Genomic DNA, 22544 nt, shown 5'->3' with positions numbered 1-22544 from the left:
GCCCTCAAATATATCAAGTTCTGATGCAACAAAGTTATTTCGCAACAACAAGGTTCCAATAGGAAAAGTTGTAAGAGCCAAATGGTTAAAACGAACCATGCTCATGTAGTTGGCCCGAACCCAGACGCGAAACATGAACACATGTATAATGACTTGCAAAGAAAGTCCCCTTTACTGATATCTTATATCCAAGAAAAATTCCTATATTTGGAGATTTATTATGCAATCAGAATTAAGATAAACTCGCCTACGGGCTATATTACTTCGAGTTCGAATCATTCACTCGATGACTAAGCCTACGGGCTACTTTTATTATGAGTTCGAGCAAGCCCTCACTCGACCATTACGCCTACGGGCTACATTACTTCGAGTTCGAATCATTCACTTGACGACTAAGCCTACTGGCTACTTTTATTACTAGTTCGATCAAGCACTCACTCGACTATTACGCCTACGGGCTACATTACTTCGAGCTCGAATCATTCACTCGATGACTAAGCCTAAGGGCTATTTTTTTTGAGTTCGAGCAAGCACTCACTCGACCATTACGCCTACGGGCTATATTACTTCGAGTTCGAATCATTCACTCGATGACTAAGCCTACGGGCTACTTTTATTAGGAGTTCGAGCAAGCACTCACTCGACCATTACGCCTACGGGCTACATTACTTCGAGTTTGAATCATTCACTCGACGACTAAGCCTACGGGCTACTTTTATTACGAGTTCGAGCAAGCACTCACTCGACCATTACGCCTACGGGCTACATTACTTCGAGTTTGAATCATTCACTTGACGACTAAGCCTACGGGCTACTTTTATTTCGAGTTCGAGCAAGCACTCACTCGACCGTTATGCCTATGGGCTATATTACTTCGAGTTCGAATCATTTTCTCTACGACTTAGCCTACGGGCTACTTTTATTATGAGTTCAAGCAAGCACTCACTCGACCATTATGCCTATGGGCTATATTACTTCGAGTTCGAATCATTCACTCGAGGACTTAGCCTACGGGCTGCTTTTATTACGAGTTTGAGCAAGAACTCACTTGACCATTATGCCTACGGGCTATATTACTTCGAGTTTGAATCATTCACTCGACGACTACGCCTACAGGCTACTTTTATTTCGAGTTCGAGCAAGCACCCACTCAATTATCACGCCTACGGGCTATATTACTTCGAGTTCGAATCGTTCACTCGACGACTAAGCCTACGGGCTACTTTTATTTCGAGTTCGAGCAAACACTCACTCGACCATTATGCCTACGGGCTACATTACTTCGAGTTCGAATCATTCACTCGACGACTAAGCCTACGGGCTACTTTTATTACGAGTTCGAGCAAGCACTCACTCGACCATTACGCCTACGGGCTCCATTACTTCGAGTTCGAATCATCCACTCGACGACTAAGCCTATGGGCTACTTTTATTATGAATTTGAGTAAGCACTCACTCGACCATTACACCTACGGGTTATATTTCTTCGAGTTCGAGTCATAGACTCAACTAGTAAGCCTAAGGGCTTAGATCACTTCGAGCCTAAAAAAACAATCAATCATAGAGACTACGAAGTTCAAATTTGATTAAATTGTTAAGATCCTTGTGAAAACATTTGTAAGGTACGTATAAAGTCTTCACAAGTCGGCCAAGTTGTCTATATACAAAAACTTCTACATGATTGATTACAAACGTAAAAAATTAAGAACTAAGCTTCCTGATCATCCTCAGGGGCGTTTTCTTCTCTGTCAGGCTCTTCCCCGTCCTCGGATCCGCTCTTGCTACCGTCATCATCATCATCATCATCGCTAACAGAAGCAAAGGCTTCAGCTTCAGCTTCGAGCTCTTTAGCCTTTTTTTATCTCTTCAGTAAGGTCAAAACCTCGAGCGTGTATCTCTTCGAGGGTCTCCCTCCGAGACCTACATTTAGCAAGTTCGGCAACCCAATGTGCTCGAGTGTCGGCAGTATCCGCCGCCTCTCGTGCCTCCATCTGAGCAGCCTCGGCATCAGCCCGATACACGGTAATGGACTTATCCGCCATGACTTCCGATGACTCAACCTCCGCCTTGGCCTCAGCAAGCCGTGCTTCAAGCTCCTTGATCCTCTTAGCTTGAGCCGAACCCTTTTGCTTGATGTTTCGAAGCTGAACATCGGCCGATAATAATTTGGTCAAAATGATTTCTTTTTTCGCAGTCAGGCGGTCGATAGTCTCCTTCCACTGATTACATTCAGCTTTGATTTAATCAACTTCTTCCCGAAGTAACCCGATCTTTTTAACCTTTTGCTTTAGCTGAGACACCGAAGGGTTAACTTCCACAGTTGAGTCAAACCCATACTTTAACAAAACGAGGCTCACCTGCTTATCGGGTTCGACCTCTTTTTCACAAACCTTAGCCAAATCCGCTTGGAGGTCCTTCATAGGCTCTTCCTTTTGGCTGCAAAGAAGCCGCAGGGCGTCTTTCTACCCCTAGACCTTCTGAAGCTCGACCGCACACTGGCTAAGGTCGACTCGAAACCTACTAATGGCCTGCACAGTAGGGAAAGAATACAAGTCAAGTTTGGAAAAGAACAAAGAAACCAAGTATAGTAAAATCATTACCTGAGTAATGAAACATTGGGCCTCTTCTAGTATAAGAGAAGCATCACCAATATCGAAAGCATCATCGACTCCAGTAAAGCAATCCCGAAAGGGGTCCCCTACACTAGAGCCTCCGCCCATATCGGGAGTCTTCAATTCTCGAGCTTCGTTTAACGCCTCCTCAGAAAAGGTTGGAAGGGAAGGCGAATGACCCACTGTCATAGCCCCAAGCGAATCACTCGGGGCGCTCCGATCGAGACTCGGGATTCCAGGATCGACCCCGACCGGTAAAGCCGCCATCGGCTCAAGAGCTCTGGTGACCTCGATAGCTTTCGCAGATCGGATCACCAAAGCCGAGGCACCGTCTTCTTCTTCTTCTTCTTATTCGTCTTCTTCTTCTTCTCTCAGTCGTTGGACCGAGTCAATCAAAAGGGCAATTGCCTTCCTCCTCACCCTTCGAGTTTTGGGCTTGGGGTCCTCTGACCGAGAGGCAGCTTTTCGCTTCTTATCTTTCTCCGATTTCGGGACCGGGGACTTGGTTCCTTCTTCACCGCTTGAAGGCCTCAAAGCGGCATCCTTGGTTACACCTGCATGAAAGAAAATCGGTAACGAATGGATCACAAAGAACACTTCGAAGGAAATGAGAAGTAAAACCTTACCATGATTCTTGGCCTCCCATCTACCTTTTGCCAAATCACGCCAAGCGCGTTCGGCATAAGAGGAAGTCGAGGCTAACTTCCGAACCCAATCCTCGAGGTCGGGCACCGCTTGTGGCATCCAAGGGGAAGTTGTATATCGGAGAAAGACATCAGAAAAAATCGGGAAAAGATACGAAAAGCAACGTCTTATGAGAACCACTTACGGTCGAAATTCCATTCCTCGGGGAACGACATCTTCTCTTCCGGAATATGGTAACGGGTCCTCACCCGAATATAACGGCCCATCCAACACCGATTCTTGTCTTTGTCGATACTCGACATCAAAGCCTTCGATGCCCGACGATAAAGTTTGATTAGTCCTCGAAAGATTTGAGGCCGATACAATCGTATGAGGTGATTCAGGAAAAAATCCAGCCCCGGGCTTTGATGGAGAAGAAGCGAAGTAAGATTACTATACGCCATAGAGAGGGATGAATTTGACCAAGGGTGACCTGATATCTTTTGCAAAAATCAATGATCACCGGGTCGACGGGACCCAATGTGAAGGAATAAGTGTAAACACTTAAAACTCCCTCCACATGGGTGATGACGCTCTCTTCGGGGGATGGAATTTGCAACACAACCTCGGAACCCCAGTTGCAGTCTTTCCTAACGGCCTCGAGATGACCCTCCGTTATAGAGCACATGTACATCGACGCGTGCTCGTATCGACCCGGAACAAATGAAGGATTCTCAACCTTAAAATCGATCTTCAGAGTACACGGGCCGGGAACATAGTCATAGGTGGACGGCTCCACCGACTCCTTGTCGCCGGACGGCCGTGAAGAAGAAGCTTTCTCCTTCTGAGGTATAATTTTCGAAGTTTTGGCCATTGATATGAGAGGAAGAAAGGCAAAGGAAAGTGAAAAATTGATGACACCAAAACTCTGGTATAGATGGCTCTGCAAGCGACGAAATAGAGATAAAGGATAAGAAAATTTGGAAGAGTGAATGCGTAAAAGTGGTAAATGTTAAATGGAAGGGTTATTTATAGGCTCACATCATGACGGTTCAATATCAGAGGTGGCCGACCACCATCTGACAAGCATTAAATACCTTGAAAGACTAAATCGATAGGACAACTATCACATACGTCATAATCGATTCTCACCGCATCCTTCGTGAGAAATTAGGGGACTATCTATATATGGTCGAAATAGATTTCGGCCTTCCTACGTTCGATCGAGTTTAAGTGGTAAGAAATCGGAGTGAGATTTTGGGAGTGAGCTCCGAAGAAAGTACAAACGAGCCTTGAGTCTGAAGGCTGCTCGAGGAGTCAGATTATCGAGCCCGTGACCAAATCAATCCGCAGGCATTGCTTCGAGGTCGGAAATGCGCGACGCCCATCCCGAAGGTCGAACTCAAGTCAAGACCGAAGAGCTCGACCCAGTAACGAGTTCGAGCCAGTATCGAGCTCACAGACAAGAGTCGTTTCAACCGAACCAAGAGAGAGAATCTTGGCGGGAATCGAGGAAGAGATAAATCATCATGGGTCATCCACTATATGCTCTATTTTATTATTTTTTGTTATAAATAAAGTAATGACCCTCTACTATAAAAGGGGATCCTTGTAAGCTATGCATACACGGAATACACTGGCAAAAAAGATATCTCTTTGTGATTGTTCATTTTACTTATTCTTTCTGTTCATTATTCTCATTCTCATAGTTAAGAATATTCATATTACTATCTCTCTATACGATTTATATCAAAGGGTATCACGTATCGTTAGAACCATACATAAATTTAACGTTATCTGATTTTTCGGGCAAACACAACTTAAACATGAATTAAACAAATGAGAAGGAAAACGTTGTACATATGTTTCTGCTGGCAACCAATTGCATTGCCAACTAATGAGTTTGGATTCGCCTTCTAATTCTACTAGAAGTTAAATAAGAAACAGCAATTGGATGTGTCAAAAAAGCACATTGTCAAGTGAATTATTGTTAATTGTTCAAAGCATTCTTCTATTAAATTGGACATGGATAAGTTTATTTTTAAGTAATGACCACGCGTATCTTCATTGAATAATAACCTTGATTAGTATACGTAGAGGGGATAAAGACATTTTTCTTCCTTCAATTCCAATTGCTAATACCAACTTATTAGACACAACATCTAGTATTACTTGAATCTTGACATTTTAATCACTGAATTATCCTGAAATGTTACGTGCGGCCTACTTTGAAAGTTACAGCCATTCCATCCCAATTAGCACGAGTGAAGAATATTTGTATACCAAACACGTGTAAAATGTAAGCATCCAAAACTAGCGAAAAGGTCAAAAGTTCCCAGCCCCACCCTGACACAATTTCGCATCTCTAACGCGCTAACGTTTTTACTTTCTCCAAATAATCTTCACTTTCCTCTTACTTTCTCTCCCCTTTCCATTTCTTTTTTCCTTGCTCCCCAAATTTTCTAATCACTTTCCAAAGAATTATTTTCTCTCTCTTTTTTAATGCCACCAATATCGTCATGTCACTCCTCAACTACCCAATATATACCCCTCATTTAATTCAAAACCATCCTAGCATAATTCAAACTCTCTCCTCCTCCCTCTATACGACTAAGAGTAGTTATTTCAATTCTCTCCCCCTACTACTGTACATCCCTGGAAAATCAAAGTGAAATTCAGTTTTCTGGCCATTTGGGTCTTCCTAGAAAAATGCTACCCGATATCTCAACTTTTCTAGAGGGCACAGAGAAACTAACCGAAGAGCTGAAAGTAAAAGAAGAATCATCTGAGGATGATTTGATTCAAGAAGATGAACCTAAATATGAAGAATTAGATGATGATGATGATGACGAAGAAAAGGATATTGATGATCATCATGAGATTGAACTTGTTGATGCTAATGATGAAGATTTTTCTTTTATATGTGGAGTACTCACAGTCACATCACCGATAGCAGCAGAAGAAGCATTTGATAATGGTCAAATCAGACCATTTTTTCCGTTGTTCAACAAAGATCTTCTCTTGTCTGATATTGACTTTAACAATTTAAAAAATCGGCAACCTGTACATCCACCTGTCAACACAGTTTTCGTCGAAACAGAAAATAATAATCCTCCGACAACTTCCTCATCACCCAACGAGAATGTAGAAATCTCAGGACCGTACTGTGAATGGTCAAAAAAAGCGGTCGAACCAAATACAAATCCAGCTGAGGGTTGCAAAAAGAGCAATTCCACTGGGTTTTCAAAACTTTGGAGATTCCGAGATTTCATTCGTCGGAGTAACAGTGACGGAAGAGACGCGTTCGTGTTCTTGAACCCTACAACAACGTCGAAGGTCGTTAAGAAAGAAGAAGATAAGGTTTTGGAGAAGAAAGAGACAAGTGTTAGTGATGAGGTTAAAGTCAATAAAGTAATTACGCAGAAGAAGAAGAAGAAAGTTGTAAAGAAGAGTGAAGCAGTGTTAGCACATGAAGCTTATATGAAGAGTAAAGCAAGAGATGAAGAACGGCGACGATCGTATCTTCCTTACCGGCCGGAGCTCGTCGGGTTTTTCACTAATGTGAATGGTGGATTGACCAGGAATGTACACCCATTCTAAAGGCACAAAGAAAGGTGGTGAATGAGTCAAAGTTAGTTTTGTTTTTTCGTTTTGACTGGTGGAAATATTTTAATTTTTTTATTTTAATGATGTTGCGTTGACTTGGCTAGATCGTGACACAAAGCTTGCGGCTAAGTAATGGCTACGAGTTGAAAGTTGGTTTTTGTAAATAATCATTCGACATTCTAGTTTTAATTCAATGATAAGACCAGACTTCTTAGGACTGCTTGGAAGTTGGAATTTCCCCTTCAACCTTGTATTTTGTAACCAGGTTGAGACGACTATGAGTTGCTAGTTATACATTTTCTATACTATATGTATTTGAAGTTGTTTTACCATGTTACTTATCTTATTTTTTTCAGGTTATTGATTTCGTTTATTATGGACAGTATATGTGATTATTTCTTAGATTGTCTTATATTGTAAAAGAATTTTTACAATGTAAGTTCATATAAAGTATTAAACCTTCTTTTTCTTTTAAGCTAATTTTATGTTTCTACTTGTACATTTTAATGAACATTATTGCCTTCATGTGAAAAAAAGAAATTTAATTGCAGAACTTATATGTACATGCACAACAGTTACACGATATTTGGAATCAATAATGGCATGTGTTGCAATAGTAAGTATTCCTTCATTCTAAAGGTCTGGAGTTTGAGCCTTTTGTAGAGTTGCCTTTGTTAGGGAGTGCTCAAGAATGACAGGAGAGTAAGGTAGCCGAAGCAAGGGCTTTAGGCCCTCAAAGATTTGGCGGCCTGTTTTTTGCTAGCAGCAAGTGTATAAATTAATTTTAATTTTTTTAAAAGTGAGTATATTAAAGTAAAAAATATAAAAAATTTAATAAAAAAGAAAAGAAAACTTTGGTTTGTTATTGATGCAGATCGTTGAGATTTAAATAAGTCGATATGTATGAAAATATTTTTGAATTTTTATTAGTAGAAAAAAATAAGACCACTAAATGATAAGAATCTGCAAATACATTGTCTTAACTTTGAGAGTTCTTTAAAATATAATAGTAACTATGATATTGATGGTTTAAACTTATTTTTCGAATCAAATAAAAAGACTTGATTTTTTTTGAAATCTCTATATTTCTTGTAGTATAATGTGCCCATAACAACTACATACTTGCATTTGCAGTTAAATTAATATTGATAAAATTCTTACATATGATCAATAATGCCTCGCAAAAAAAAATAAAATAGATTATTTATACTAACATTTGAAAATGAATTATTAGAAGAACTAGATTACATTAAACTGTTACGTAATATTATAACTTTGCATCTCAAACAGTTGAAAAAGTATACTTCAAATAAACCATATAGGAAATTATTATTATTTTTTTAAAGAAAAACATTACCTTGTATCAAGATTTAGCTTTAGGCTACCAATAACGTTAAAATGCCCTTGGGAATGCTTTACCCCCTATGTGAAATTTTTCAGTGCGAATCCGAATTTAGTCGGGTTTCAATGTGGGTACCGAACAAATTTTATCATACTTAAACAATTAATAAAATTGCTTTGAGTTGCAAATTAAATATCGATTTAACTTTACAAGGAATGAGACATATAATGCTTTTATTGGTTTGAACAAACAAGGCGTGCATGTTTAATTTATCTTTTCCTAGATTATTTCATTCAATGAGTTATCGTATTTGAGTGCCAAAACAAGAAGATAACAAATCCATTTCAACTAGTACTAAAATGACCTAGTTGATCATAGCCTTGATGTATTGAATCGATCAATTTCGGTTAGCCGTTACGAGACTATTCTTTGCAAAACATGTCGTCAAACTAACGGTCACTCGCTGAAGCATCCTCCGGATCTTAATCAGAAAATGTTGAACATGTAGAAGGACATGGGCTGCACTTTTCTTCAAATTATATACTTCATCTCTTAGCATAAGAAAACAAAGGAATATAACCAAGAATTCTTAAATTACAAAAAAAAAAAAAAAAAAAAATCATCCCTGGAAACTAAAGTGGTTGCTCTAATAGGACAATACATTTAATGAACTTAGGCATGGCATATGTAAATATTAATTGGGCAAGTATGCTTGAGCCAACCATAGACAGAAAGCGAACCACAACGCCCCCAACAAGACATTTACTAGGGTGGGTTCCGGCAGGTAAAACTGTACACTAAACTAGAGAGCTTGTAATGCAGGAGCCAGAAGATTATTTGTCCGAGGAAATCAGAAGCATCAAATGAATTCCTTAATCATCTCGTACAACAATTCAGGTTCTATACTGTCACACCCCAACCCAGGTGAGGTGGACAGACACTTAATGTCTTAACACATATGTGAGCGACCCATTCCGTAAAACTAGTAAACTAACCACACTTACAACACCTGCAATCAGAAAGTTCCAAACGTACATATATAGCCCGCAAGGCCTCAACCAACATAGGCACTTGTCTAGCATACACCAACTGACCACAGGTACATATATGTCTACAAAAACCTCTAAGAACATCTGACAGACATAACCTAGTAGGGACAGGACGACGACCTACCCGTAAAACCTTGTACATCATAAAATCAAATAACATTTAGACTCGACTGGATTCCAGATGAAATGGAGTCTCGCCAATCAACTGCTAGAAGTGTGAGTATTTATTCTTGGGGTCCGTCAAACTGCCTACTTAAAACTGCAGCATGACATGCAGTATCTTCGGCCAAAGGGACGTCAGTACGAAATAATGTACCAAGTATGTAAGGCAACTGAATAATCATAAATAAATATTATAATCAAATAAAAGAATGTTGAAGGAAGATAACCGGATAAAATAAGGGTCAAGATCACCTAAAGATCATAGCTCACATCTTACAATAAGTCTAGAAGGTCATATACAATAGTCTTACCAAACGGGACCCGTACCATTGCTTTGTAGCGTTGTCTTTATGCACTTTATGTAACAACATCTCACAACTCATATCATGTCTAGTCTATCATACGTCAGTCGCACGAATACATAAAACTGAAATGCTAACTACTCGTATTGTCTCGTACGTATGTGCTAGACTCTTAAGTTACATTTCCGGCTCGCGTACCGGTACTATCATCTCATACCCAACTAATAAGCATGTACTTTCGAACTAGCGTATCCATCATCTACCAGGCTATCATGCCCGTATCGGCAGGCTAGCACTCTCGTACTTGCCAGGTAATGCTGCTCGGTGGGCCGGGCCTGAACCGGACCGGACCGGGCCCGCGGTCCTAACGGGCCTGGTGGGCCTGGTGGGCCGGTCCTGGGTGGGCCGGTCTTGGTGGGCCTCTGAGCCCGTCACGGGCTGGTCTCCATGGTTGAGCCCACGAGCCCGGGACCGTTTGGCCCGGGACCGGCAGGCGGGCCTGGGCCGGTCCTGGCGGGCCTGGCGGGCCCAACGGCTATTTTAAAAAAAAAAAAAAAAAAAAAAAAAAAATCAAACGGCCATATTTAAAATCTAGCCGTTTGGGCTGAAAATATGACCGTTTTTTAAGTTAAAAAAATGGCCATTTGGCCCCCAAACTTTATTTTAACCCCAAACTTTATATAATTACACTTTTCCCCATTTCTCAACTATAAATACCCCCTCATTCTTTCATTTTTATTCACCAATTCATCAATATCTCTCAATATCTCTCAATCTCTCTCAATCTCTCTACTACAATTACTTAATTTATTGTTGAAATTTCGTGAAAAATTGTGAAGTTGTTGAATTGAAGTTTTCAAGTGTTCAACGATTTTCAATTTTCAAGAAGTTGTTCGGCAATCCGGTAAACTCGTTTCAACTCTTACGTTTTTATAATATATTTTTGTGTGGTTTAGTTTGCATAATTATAATTAATATGGCATTTACTTTGAAAAAAATGTTTGGTAAAGGAAAAGATAAAACCGGTGAAAGTAGTGGCCAACCAACTACCCTTCCCCCGGCTCCCCGACCTAGAAAAGATAAGCAAGTTGAAAGTAGTCGCCAACCTAGACGTCCTCCTCCTTCCGTAATTCTTGATAGTGATCACCCTTGTTTTCAATTTACCGATAGTGAATTTTATCATAATGTTGCACCAGGTGATAGATTAGATGATGAAATTATGAATGCTCTTTATCCTAATGAAACCATCTTAGAAAATAATGAGGAAAATGAGGATGATGATGAAACTCAAGCACCGGATTTAGATGATACACCTACTAGTCCTCTTAATAACCCAAGTGATGCACCGGTCGACCCACCTGTAGAAACTCCTACTTTTAATAGAGAACCTGCTAAACGCTTAGAAACATCATTAGTTTGGAATTTTTTTACTCAAGTAAGAGAAAAAAATAAGGCTAAGTGTAAAACTTGTGGGAAATTAATGTCGCATAAATATGTAGGAGACCGTAGCGGCACAGGTAGTTTGACTAGGCACATAAAAACACACCCTAGAGATAAGGCTAGATTTTTTCAAATGAAAGCGCATCTAGAGGGGACAAGTGTAGATTCTGCGATTAACCCTAGTACAGGTTCAAATCTAGTTCAACCAGGAATTAACACTGTCACTGGAGGTATTTTATATTACGATCCAAATAGAGATCGTGAAGAATTAGCAAAGATGATTACTGTTATGTGCTTACCTTATACTTTTGCTTCTAATCCTAATTGGGTTCATTATATTAGAAGAGTGTTTAATCCTACTTATAAAGGTTGGCCTCGCGCAACAGTTAAGAGTGATATTTATAAATTCAAACATGAATATGAACAATATTTGCGTTATTTATTTACTCATATACCTAATCGGATTTCTATTACTACTGATATTGGTAGAAGTGGTAATGATTGTGATTACCTAACTGTTACAAGTCATTGGATAGATGAAGAATGGATAATGCAAAAACGCATAATTGCATATAGAATAATTAATTCGCGTCACACAGGTAAATTTATAGCTAACACTGTTGCAGATATTTGTAGATATTTTTGCTTTAGCGATAAAATAATGGCAATTTCAATGGATAATGCTTCTAGTAACACCAGTGCTATAGGCATGCTTACAACAACACTAAATCCTGCATTTACTAATATTTTCCATGTTAGATGTATTTGTCATATTTATCATTTAATTGTCGGTGATGGTATGCGAATATTAAACATAGAAATTGAAAAGGTTAGAATGGCTCTTAATTGGCTTTTTTATTCAAACCGTAGAAGTAGACTTAGAGAGTATTTTAAAAAATGTGATGAATATGGCCTTAGAGAAAGAAAGGTTCCTAAACCTTGCCCGACTAGATGGAATTGTATGTACGAAAGTTTAGTAGTAGCATATGAATATAGAAACCCAATTAATGCAACGTTTAATTCTCGGGTAGGTGGTGAAGATGATGATGAAATGCTTACCACTCAAGATTGGACTAATGTTAAAATTCTTTTAGATTTTTTAGAACATTTTCAAATTGCAACAAATGCATTTTCTGGGCAATATTATCCTACTATTTCAAACTGTTTAGTTTATATTGCAGCACTATCTGATTTGTTTGTTGAATTTAGTGAGGGTGGGGATATTTATGAACTTGCTATAAATGAAATGAAACAAAAGTTTAAAAAATATTTTTTTCCTATCCCTCCTATTTATGGTCTTGCTGCAATGCTAAATCCTACAATGAAATTGGGAGGTCCTCATTTTTGGTATTCAAATATTTATAAGGCTTTAGATCTTTCAAATGAGGAAATTGCGACACTTGCAGATGCAAAAGCTTCAATTAAGATTAACGCTCAAACAGTTTATAATGCTTATCAACTTGCCTTAGAGCATGCTAGGCCAACTATTCCAACCCCTACTTCGTCTAGCTCACAATCCTCTAAAAGAGTTGCGGGCTTAAAAGCTCTTAAATCTTGGACGGAGTTCAGGGGTCTCAAGGTGAAAATTATGATGAAACTTCACATCTAAATGAGCTTCAAGTTTATTTGTCTCAGGGACTTGAAAAGGAGAATCCAGACGGCTCTTTTGATCTTTTGGAATGGTGGAAGGCAAGGGAAAAACATTTTCCTGTTCTTGCAAGGATGGCTCGGGATATTTTATCAATTCAAGCTTCAACTGTTGCATCAGAGAGCGCTTTCAGTCAAGCAAGACTGCAAATAGGTGATCATAGAGCGTCTATGAGGGATAGCTTGGAAAAATCAGTATTGTTTAGAGATTGGATCCGCTCGGAAAGAAGAAACTTTGGAATTGCAGAAGCACAACCGGCGATAGATGAAGCTTATGAAGAAATGATAGCGGAACTTACGGAGGATTCGGCTTCGCCCGGAAGTGGTGATGAACAAGCTTCTTTTCCACCACCACCAACGCAACCTCCTCCGAACCTTGAAGGATTTATGAGATTTGTTAGAGATAATACATAGAATAATATGTAACTTGTATTTTGGCACATCTTCCTTAGTTTTTTCCTTCTAATGGTGGTATTAGTACCTTGTTGTGCTCATTCCATTGGGGGAAGGATGACTAAGAAAGATATGTCATTTTTTGGTAATAAAATTTATTGCTTCTACCCATGAGCTTCTTTTCGCAATATTTCTTTGTCTATACTTAGAATTATTTATATGCTACAATATATACATAATATACAATATATATACTACAAGAAAATATATTTATAAGATACAATATATACATAAGATACAATATATATACTACAAGAAAATATATAAGAGAATATATATACATAAGATACAATATAATATACTACAAGAAAATATATTATGCTACAATATATACATAATATACAATATATATACTACAAGAAAATATATAAGAGAATATATATACATAAGATACAATATAATATACTACAAGAAAATATATTATGCTACAATATATACATAATATACAATATATATACTACAAGAAAATATATTTATAAGCTACAATATATACATAAGATACAATATATATACTACAAGAAAATATATAAGAGAATATATATACATAAGATACAATATAATATACTACAAGCAAATATATAAGAGAATATATATACATAAGATACAATATAATATACTACAAGCAAATATATTATGCTACAATATATACATAATATACAATATATATACTACAAGAAAATATATTTATAAGCTACAATATATACATAATATACAATATATATACTACAAGAAAATATATAAGAGAATATATATACATAAGATACAATATATATACTACAAGAAAATATATTATGCTACAATATATACATAATATACAATATATATACTACAAGAAAATATATAAGAGAATATATATACATAAGATACAATATAATATACTACAAGAAAATATATTATGCTACAATATATACATAATATACAATATATATACTACAAGAAAATATATTTATAAGCTACAATATATACATAAGATACAATATATATACTAAAAGAAAATATATAAGAGAATATATATACATAAGATACAATATAATATCAAGAAGTGATATTTATGCATGACAATTTAGTGTTTTACTATTGTTTTGTTATTTTCTTTTTCGTCAAGCACTTTAATAATTAGATATACATATATACTACATATTAATATAGCCATGATACTACAAGAAATTGTCTTTAAAAAAAAAAAAAAAACCCGCTAGGCCCGCGAAGCCCACGAGCCCGGCCCGTTAAGCACAGGACCATGTGGGCTTAGGCCCGTCACGGGCCGGTTCCACCCATTAGGCCCACGAAGACCGGGACCGCCAGGCCCGGGACCGCCAGAGCCCGGGACCACGAAGCCCGGGACCGCGAGGCCCGGCCCGTTAGGCCCACTAAGGCCCGGGCCCGGGACAAAATACAGCCCTAGTCCTTTGTGGACTTTATACGTGAATCCAAATTTCAATTGGATTTCACATAATAAGTTTCCAACAACCTGTTTTTGCTTAATTAATATTACAAGAAGTATCTATCCATCAAATAGGAATCTCATCTCATCCTCGCTACATATATCAACAACAAACAGCTCCCATAGGGTTACTCTCTATCGTCCTTGTGCTATAATTCCCATAAGGGAATCACTACAGCTTGTATTAACACTTTCTAAATAGAACGAGAAGTTACTAACAAGTACATGGAACTGAACCTATCAGGATACTACTAATTAAGACATATATGGAGCTACCAATGAGCATGGGTAGAACAATCCATACGAGTGGGCCTTTACCACATGACTTCTTACGAAGGAGTCGTTGTGGTTCGTATGCATTTTTGGACAAATACAAGTGAATACGAATGAACATATGGAACTCATATCACTACTACAACATTACATAAGGAAACGTCTAGAGCAATCTAGCACATATACGGAGCAACTCATACTAAGCGTCATTATACGACAGATGCCTCTACAAGAAAGCCGTTATAACTTAGTTGCATTTCCTACGAGGAGCACGAACCATAAATAGATATAGGAATCTTATAGTATCGGGGAAACAATGAAATAGGAGCATACAGGCAATTGAACCCCTAAAGAGAACTTTTTTTTATTATTTCATATGAAACTCGTTTATTGAAAAGGGAACTTGCTATGGATTCATGCCAAAGAAAAGGGTACGATTAGCCTTACATACCTCTAAGCCGACCTTCAACGGAATGACGAAATCAGCTTCCCTTGCAACTCAAGCTACAATCAAGAAGACAATACTACTAATAACCATGAGAAACATAACAACAAGCCGACAAACGGAAAAATCATCCAATACAAGCTTTTACGACATATATCTTCACCTAGCTCCCTTCTAATCCTTGAAACTTCATCAATTGTAAAAATATTTCTTATAACAAAATGATCACCAAAAATCCCCCAACACATTATACAATACAAACATCACTTTAGTTACATCTTTAACTTGTAACTTACATCTTCTAAGCATAATCAAATCGTCAACCTAACTCATATACTATATGTTTATACTCCCAGCATCTAAACAAGTATATTCAAATCATTTCCATCCTTATACCTATCATACGAACAACAGTAAACAATCAAACACAACTCAACTACATTACAAACAACTTCCAAATGTTATCTTGTAACTTACTGATCCGCCCAACTCAGCTAAAGCTTGGATATGCTCAAGTACAAGAAGAAAAGGGGAAAACTTACCTTATATAACAAGAACAATCTTCAATAAGTACTTTCTTCAACTTAGAACATCCCTCTACATGACAATATCACAATAGAAGCACTTTCCTCTAGTCTCACAATACTTTTGATGACAGACTTGGGTAGTTTGGCCTTAGATTCACTCTTGAATCATGGGGGAATATTTAGAAAGAATTTAGGGGTTGTCCAGGATCTGGTCTGATCAAAAATAACCCAAAATAGATGGTCCATCACTTTAAATAGAATCAAGAAACTTCCAACGCCTCAAGTGGGTCCCAAAGGGGCTACATGTGCAGTCTCGCAAAAATACGAATATCTCTCTACTCTGACATCTTATTGATGAACAGTTTAATGCATTAGAAATTAAGACTTATAGACCTTCAATTTGGTGGGTGTATGACCCCGAACTCCAAGTATGTTAGGAGAAAAGTTGAGTGATATTATACTAAAGGTGTCAAACGGGTTGGGTTGACCCGGTTCCGGATCGGCCCAGATTAATTTTAGACCGGACCGGTAGGTAGGGGGCTGGGCAGGGCTAGGTTGGGTTGGGATGGGGAATGGATTGTGCCGGGTAGGATAGAGGTACCGGTTAACCAGACCGGTCAGAACCAGTACTGTCAAGTCATGTTTGAACCGGTTAACCGGACAGGCCCAGACCGGTTCAACGACTATCTCAAATTATTTTTAGGGTATAGTTGACCGTTGGCAACGGTCAGCTGCTGTTGATACCCAATTTTGCCCTCATATTTTTTCCGAATAGTATATATACTTTCAAAACATCATTTTTGCATCATTATTTAGTTTACAAGCATTTTTTTTTTAAAATAATTTTTCATAATTTTAGAGCTTCAAAATTGATTCTTTCTTACATTTAAATTACTTGAATATCTATTAATTACTCCTTCAAATTATATTTTGATGACTTAATTACTTATTATTATTATTTTCATCCATAATACATGTTTCAAATATTTTTGTTTACTTCGTTTTATATAATTACATTAGTATTTTTAAGCTATTTGCACAATCTTGCAATAATATCATATATTTTATAATTTTTATTGCATTCATCATTTTATTCAAGGTCGAAGTAGTATCTTGCATTTTTATAATCTTCTACTATTATTTTAAAATATTAATTTGCATAAATGGTATTTTATATTTTTATTTAACTATTCTTTATTAAATTATTTCCCCTTAATTTCCTATTTTAAATCTGGCCCAAAATTAGGATTAATATATGGTCCAAATAAACCCCTGGCCCAACAACCTCATCAGCCCAAATGACTTAATTCCCCAACCCAGTCCAAAAGACCAACCCCAGCCTGTTTTAATACCAACCGTTGATCAAAATTGATCAACGGCTCACAACATTTCCCCCCACTTTCCTTATATCCCCTCACCCAAACCCTAATCCACATTCTCTCTTCAGCAACCGCCCTCAAACACTCCTCCCCCCCCCCTCCCCCCAGAAAAACCCTAGCCGCCCTCTCGTTCTTCTCCGAATCCCTCTCAATCATGGATTCCTTCCATGATTTTCTTGCCTTTTATGTATTATTTCAGTATTACCTGCAAGACCATGGTATCACTTAGTACTTGCCTAAACATGGCAAGTACTATCTCTCAGAATCTGGTCGTTCAACTTTAATTGCTTGAATCTAGGTGATATCTCGTCCATGTGCATCATGGCCATGCTATATGGGTCCGATTAGCAAAGATTTCCGAACAATCTTCGATTTCTGTCAACTAGGGTTTACCTATTTTTTCCCCAATCCGATTTTTTTTTTATTGATTCTGTATGTTATTACTTCCTTATTTGTGTTTGATTTTACAGTTTTCCTTGTTTACTTGTTCAATTTCTGTCGCTATATAAACCCTTCCCCGTTCCCTTTTGAGGGGGACCCGAATCACTATTTTTTGACTAAAAGTTGGAGCTTTGTTCTGCGATTCCCTCATTCTCTTTTTCTGTATTCTATTTTTGGCCGACTGAAAGCCAAGGCTACTAAGATTCTGTTATTCAACCTTCTCTTGGTGTGAGCATTGCCCGGGGTACTTTTGAAGCTTTTGAGAACTTTGACGCATTGAGATTCTGGGTTTCTCTGGATCTCTTGTTCTTTATTGTTGCCCGTTTAAGTGGTAAGTCGCTTGACCATTTGCAATTTTATTTTTATGTGTCTTTGATTTGCATGTGTTCTAACTGCTAAAATCTATGGCTTAATGTGTCTCTGGGTTACTTTTATGCACAACTCTGTAAACGTTACACTCATTTTAAGTTTCTTTAGCATTTAACTTCTCGTAATGCTGCTAGTTCTGAGATTGGCTATGTCTAACTTGGATTACCTGAACCTTCCTAAGCTTATTCAGCTAGTGTATTGATGTTTGAGTGTTCATGAATATGCTTACCTGCTTTGTCCTGAATCTCTATAGTGAATGTCTCACATTTGTAATAACTTGTGACTTGTTTTTCTTTGCTCAGCATGCTCACTTGATCCCATACCCCTTTAGTGATTGTTTGAGGTTTTAGAACAGTCACCTCAACTTGTTTTCCCTACCATGTTTTGAACTATCTCATGATCTTAGGATGAATCCCTGACATAACCTGGACCTTCTTTAGTTAATTAGTCTATTGTGTCAATACCTGAACGCCTACATTTACTATCTGACATGAATCTCTGTAATGGTAATCTTGCATATGCAGTGTGTTTTAATCTGTGTTAAGACCCTTTTCTATCAAACATGACTGGTTCCCTTGTTAATATGTCCATCAACATGTTCTTGGCTCATTTGATTAATTATCCCTTTAGTAGTAATTGTGCTTCCCTGCCATGTCTGATGTTGTTTCTTAATGTGAGTTAGCATGGCCATCTTGTAACATTAGGATGTATGCTTAGCATAATTTCCAACCATGTTTCAACTTGTTTGGTATCATGCACCTGTGTATTATAATCTTTTGTAATCCTGCAAACTTGTTTCTCCCTTAACTCTTTCAATATGATTCTGCCAATGTGTTGTTTTGCTAAGTGATGAACCTGTTTCTAAGCCTTGTTGGCCTATTGATTAACTGTTCTGTGTTTTAAAATTTGCTATGTCTGCTTCCTAAAACTAAGTACAATTCTGCCTTAAACATTGTCCACTCTCCCTCACTTGTCACCTATGCTATTTTGAACCTCTCATTCTTAGCCGGCTGAAAGCCAATGCTGCCAATGCTCTTACTACCTACCTCCCTAGTGTGAGCACTGCTCGGGGTCCATTTGAGACCCTTGTGAATTCTGATACACTGGATTTGGGTCTTTAGTCACTTTCTCTACTACTAAAACCTGAATTATATCGATTCCTTCTTCCTAGTACCTAATGAACATGTAAGCTGGTTGGGTAATGTGGTTGCTCTATGGTTGTGTGATTTGGCTTTGAGCGCTTCTATGGGTTCTGAGTTGTGTTGAGGAACAAGGTTCCTTGTTGAAAATCTGGGTATACCACGAGAGAATTGTTGAAGGCTCAGATAGTGCTGGGTATTCCTTTGGAGCCTGCTGTGGGCCTACTATCATTATTTGTTTATATTTGTAATCATATTCATTATTGGGCCTGTAATAACTTTGTATAAATGGTTGGGGTGTTAGTAAAAATGGGGAATGGGTAGATTCTCAATATTTGCGTACAAAAGGGTAGACAATATGTCTATCGGATTCAGTGATTTACTTGCTATATATGCCATTCAATTACTATGTGCACTATAGAAATCACGCCATTAGGGGAAGCACACACACACCTATTGTCTGCTAGAAAATGTGAATTCAAAATGCTGCAATTATGCTCACTGCTACGTGCTACTAGAAAATCTGCCTATAGGAATAAATGTCACTGATTTCAATTCGCTTCAGCACGTTCACTAGAAATCATGCCTATAGGATTTTGATTATCCCGTTTGCCACTATTCACCTAGAAAATATGCCTATAGGGTTAAGGTATGACAATAAAATCGGCTCTAAGTATTAATCGTTAGAAATCCTGCCTATAGGGTATAATTACTCACCCTAATTTGTTAATATTGAACTGTTCAAACACTGTTTATTGCTTATTCAGGCTGTAGTTAGAAAGCATAATTAATTCTGGGGCTTTTTCTCCAATAGATTTTACTATCCTTTACTGCGTAAATCACCAAGGCATAGCACCTATAGGTTTAATAACTTGAAACCTGCGATCTCAAGAGACAACTTGTAACAACTGTATAATCATGTCTATGAGCAGCACCTTGCATCTGAAACTACATGTATGTTTTAATTCAAAGTCACCTAGAAATTATATCTATAGGGCCTAAGGTTCTTAATTCTAAACTTCCTAACCTGAACATTTGTTTCGCGTGCGTTTGTTGCTTAAGTGTGGAGGCTAACTTGAGCCCTAAATTGCCCGTATTTGAAGTCCAATGTGTTTTGTATGTCGCCTAGTTTTAACATTTTGAGCAGCCTAGGTAAAGTCTAGAACTACCTAACTAGAGGTCTAAAACCTCCTGGACCATAGGTATGGGACGGGTAATGTACGCATAGGGCACGACTTAGAATTGAATTAGAGCGCTTTCACGTAAACAACTTTAATATAATAATCGGGTAGCAGGAGATGATAGTTTGTGCCCGTTGAATAATATGAGTAACTCCCTACCCCAGGGAAGTTGCGAAATATTATTTATGTTGCACAGGGTGATCCTTTAGGCTAAAAAACTTAGGACCTCCCCTTCCTTTCTATGTTTGCTATTAGAATTGGAATATTTGTATCTCTATATTCGTATTAAGATTTTTGTAATAAAATTCTTTGACCTTTATATTCTCTTTGCTTATTTGATCACTTAGCCTAATCCATATAATTTTAAGTTCGGCCGGGACCCACAGTTATGGACCTCGAAGAGTGCCTAACACCTTCTCTTTGAGGAAATTTGAGCCCTTACCCGATCTTTGGTGATGTTGACTAGTCAAACAGAGTTATCTGCACAATAGGTGCCCTAACGTAGCTTAAAAATCGTTAGGTAACAACTCTTCTTTTAGCACTCTATCTTCCATACGTAAAAAAGAGTTTTCACGACGTCGGGTGGATGGTGATGGATTGTGATTATTCCCCTTATTTGGGATGAGATTGATGTTAGCTTTAAATTGGAAAGTTAACCCACACGACATATGTGGGAAGGCAGCCTAGCCGATGGGGTGGAGATCGGACGCCATGTTGCGCACATGGTGGTACTACTCTTGGTAACACATTTATTTTGCATCACATATCAAACCACATTGTCCGTTGAGAGATGGCCTAGCTGATCGGGCGTTATCGGACTCTGTGCTAAAAACACGGTGGTATATCAGTGCTAATGATCTTCCAACCAATAATATATATTATTTTTTGTATTTTGAAAACGGGTATATGTTTACTGGGCATTTGGATATTGTTGATTGTGACTTTCTATTTCTATGATTTTCCCTTTCTTATAATGGTATTCTATTTTGAAAGTGGACATTTAGCTTTACATACTAGTACTATTCCATATGTACTAACGTCTCTTTTGCCGGGGGCGCTGCATCTTCAATAGATGCAGATGATTTGTCAGCAGGTGGTTTTGACCCTTGTTAGCAGTTACTCTCTATTTAGCAGATTTTGGTGAGCCCTACTATGTTTTGGGCTTCATGTCATTTGACGTTGTACGTTACATTTTGAGGTATAGCCAGGGCCTTGTCGTTGGCACATCCATACTACTCTTCTGTTGTACTTAGAGTCTCCGTAGACAGGTTGTGAGTTGTATATGATATTAGGAATTAAACTAGTAAGTGTTGATATTTGGGCGAACATGTTTTTATCATATCAGTAAACTTGTTATATTTTGGAAATCATAAATGAATATCCTTTAGTAGTGAAAAATATTGTGGAACACTTGACTCTTCTCATGTATATCACCTGTACTGGTTCTTATATTGTTAATGGGCAAGGTTGGGTAGAAGGCATCTAACAGGCTTGCTTAACTAGGGTATCTCGGTTGAGCGTCGGTTGTGCTCCCCGAGGTTGGAGCGTGACAGTTATAAATTGATTAATTATAAGTGTTGGAGTATATATTTTAATTGGTTTGCATGTTGTTTGACTACTTTTGGATTGATGGGCAACGGTTTGAGGTGTTAGAGAGGTGTTGGAGCAGGTTATGAGACTTTCGGAGCGAGGTAAGTCTCCTGTCTAATTTTATGAGGGGAAAATTACCCCTTAGGTGTTTAAATTATTATGTGCTACTAATCGTGGGTGCTACGTACGCACGAGGTGACGAGAGTCCATGCGTAGCTAAAATTCATCTTATGTCCGGGTAAACGTATGCCTTATCTATGCTATTACTTGCACTATTTGAACTCTATTTTCTAGTTTAAATTGCTTGAATTAATAAGTAAAAATTTGGTTAAAGATTATGTTAAATCGAGCTTCGTTATCTAGAGATTTGGATGATTGGTAATCATTGATGGGAATTTATATTCTTTTGTGAGCTTACCTTGAAGTTGTAAATACATAATTCGCAAATCCAAAGAGTTCTCCTATTCCTGTGGATCAGGCCGAATGCCTCAACAATGTCACGCCCCAACCTCGGGGAGC

General features: G+C 37.9%; 1 protein-coding gene across 1 annotated transcript; it reads left to right on the top strand.

Moving 5' to 3' along the window:
* Positions 1-5945: 5945 nt before the first annotated feature.
* Positions 5946-6836, top strand: LOC107819520 (uncharacterized). The gene has a single exon (XM_016645633.2). It carries the CDS (start codon positions 5946-5948, stop codon positions 6834-6836), a length of 891 nt encoding a protein of 296 aa, XP_016501119.1.
* The last annotated feature ends 15708 nt before the right edge of the window (positions 6837-22544 follow it).

This window comes from Nicotiana tabacum, chromosome 12 (assembly GCF_000715075.1).
Source record: "Nicotiana tabacum cultivar K326 chromosome 12, ASM71507v2, whole genome shotgun sequence".
Taxonomy (NCBI): Eukaryota; Viridiplantae; Streptophyta; class Magnoliopsida; order Solanales; family Solanaceae; genus Nicotiana; species Nicotiana tabacum.
The sequence above is the reverse complement of the archived record's forward strand: the minus strand, read 5'-3'. Positions and strand labels throughout refer to the sequence as shown.